We start from the raw sequence: 265 nt of genomic DNA, 5'->3' as shown, positions 1-265 counted from the left end.
CAATCTACAACACCAATCTTACTTTGCAAAGTGATGAACGTCGACGCATAAGTCACAGTGAGAATGAACAACGGCAGAACGAACATGCACACGAGACTGAATGTCGTGTACAGCTGTTCCTGCCATAACGCTGTGTAGAAGCCGTAGGTGACACACTGTAGGAACTCCTCGAGGAAGGGGCCCTTGGACACGTGGAAAACAACAGCCTGGGGAAGGATGGAGAAAGAGAGCGAGTCAGTGAGTTGGTTTGCTGTGGTTAAGAGAG

The 265-nt window shown here is 49.4% G+C and overlaps 1 protein-coding gene across 1 annotated transcript in view; it reads right to left on the bottom strand.

Annotated features, from left to right (window-relative positions):
• LOC119585473 (gonadotropin-releasing hormone receptor-like) overlaps nucleotides 1–212 on the bottom strand; it is a gene marked incomplete at its 5' end in the record, with an annotated part of 18380 nt that extends 18168 nt beyond the window's left edge. The window contains 1 exon segment of the mRNA XM_037934118.1: nucleotides 23–212. Coding sequence (XP_037790046.1) covers nucleotides 23–212 — 190 coding nt within the window.
• Nucleotides 213–265: the final 53 nt, after the last annotated feature.

The sequence above is a fragment of the Penaeus monodon genome, chromosome 19, assembly GCF_015228065.2.
Source record: "Penaeus monodon isolate SGIC_2016 chromosome 19, NSTDA_Pmon_1, whole genome shotgun sequence".
NCBI classification, from domain to species: domain Eukaryota; kingdom Metazoa; phylum Arthropoda; class Malacostraca; order Decapoda; family Penaeidae; genus Penaeus; species Penaeus monodon.
The sequence above is the reverse complement of the archived record's forward strand: the minus strand, read 5'-3'. Positions and strand labels throughout refer to the sequence as shown.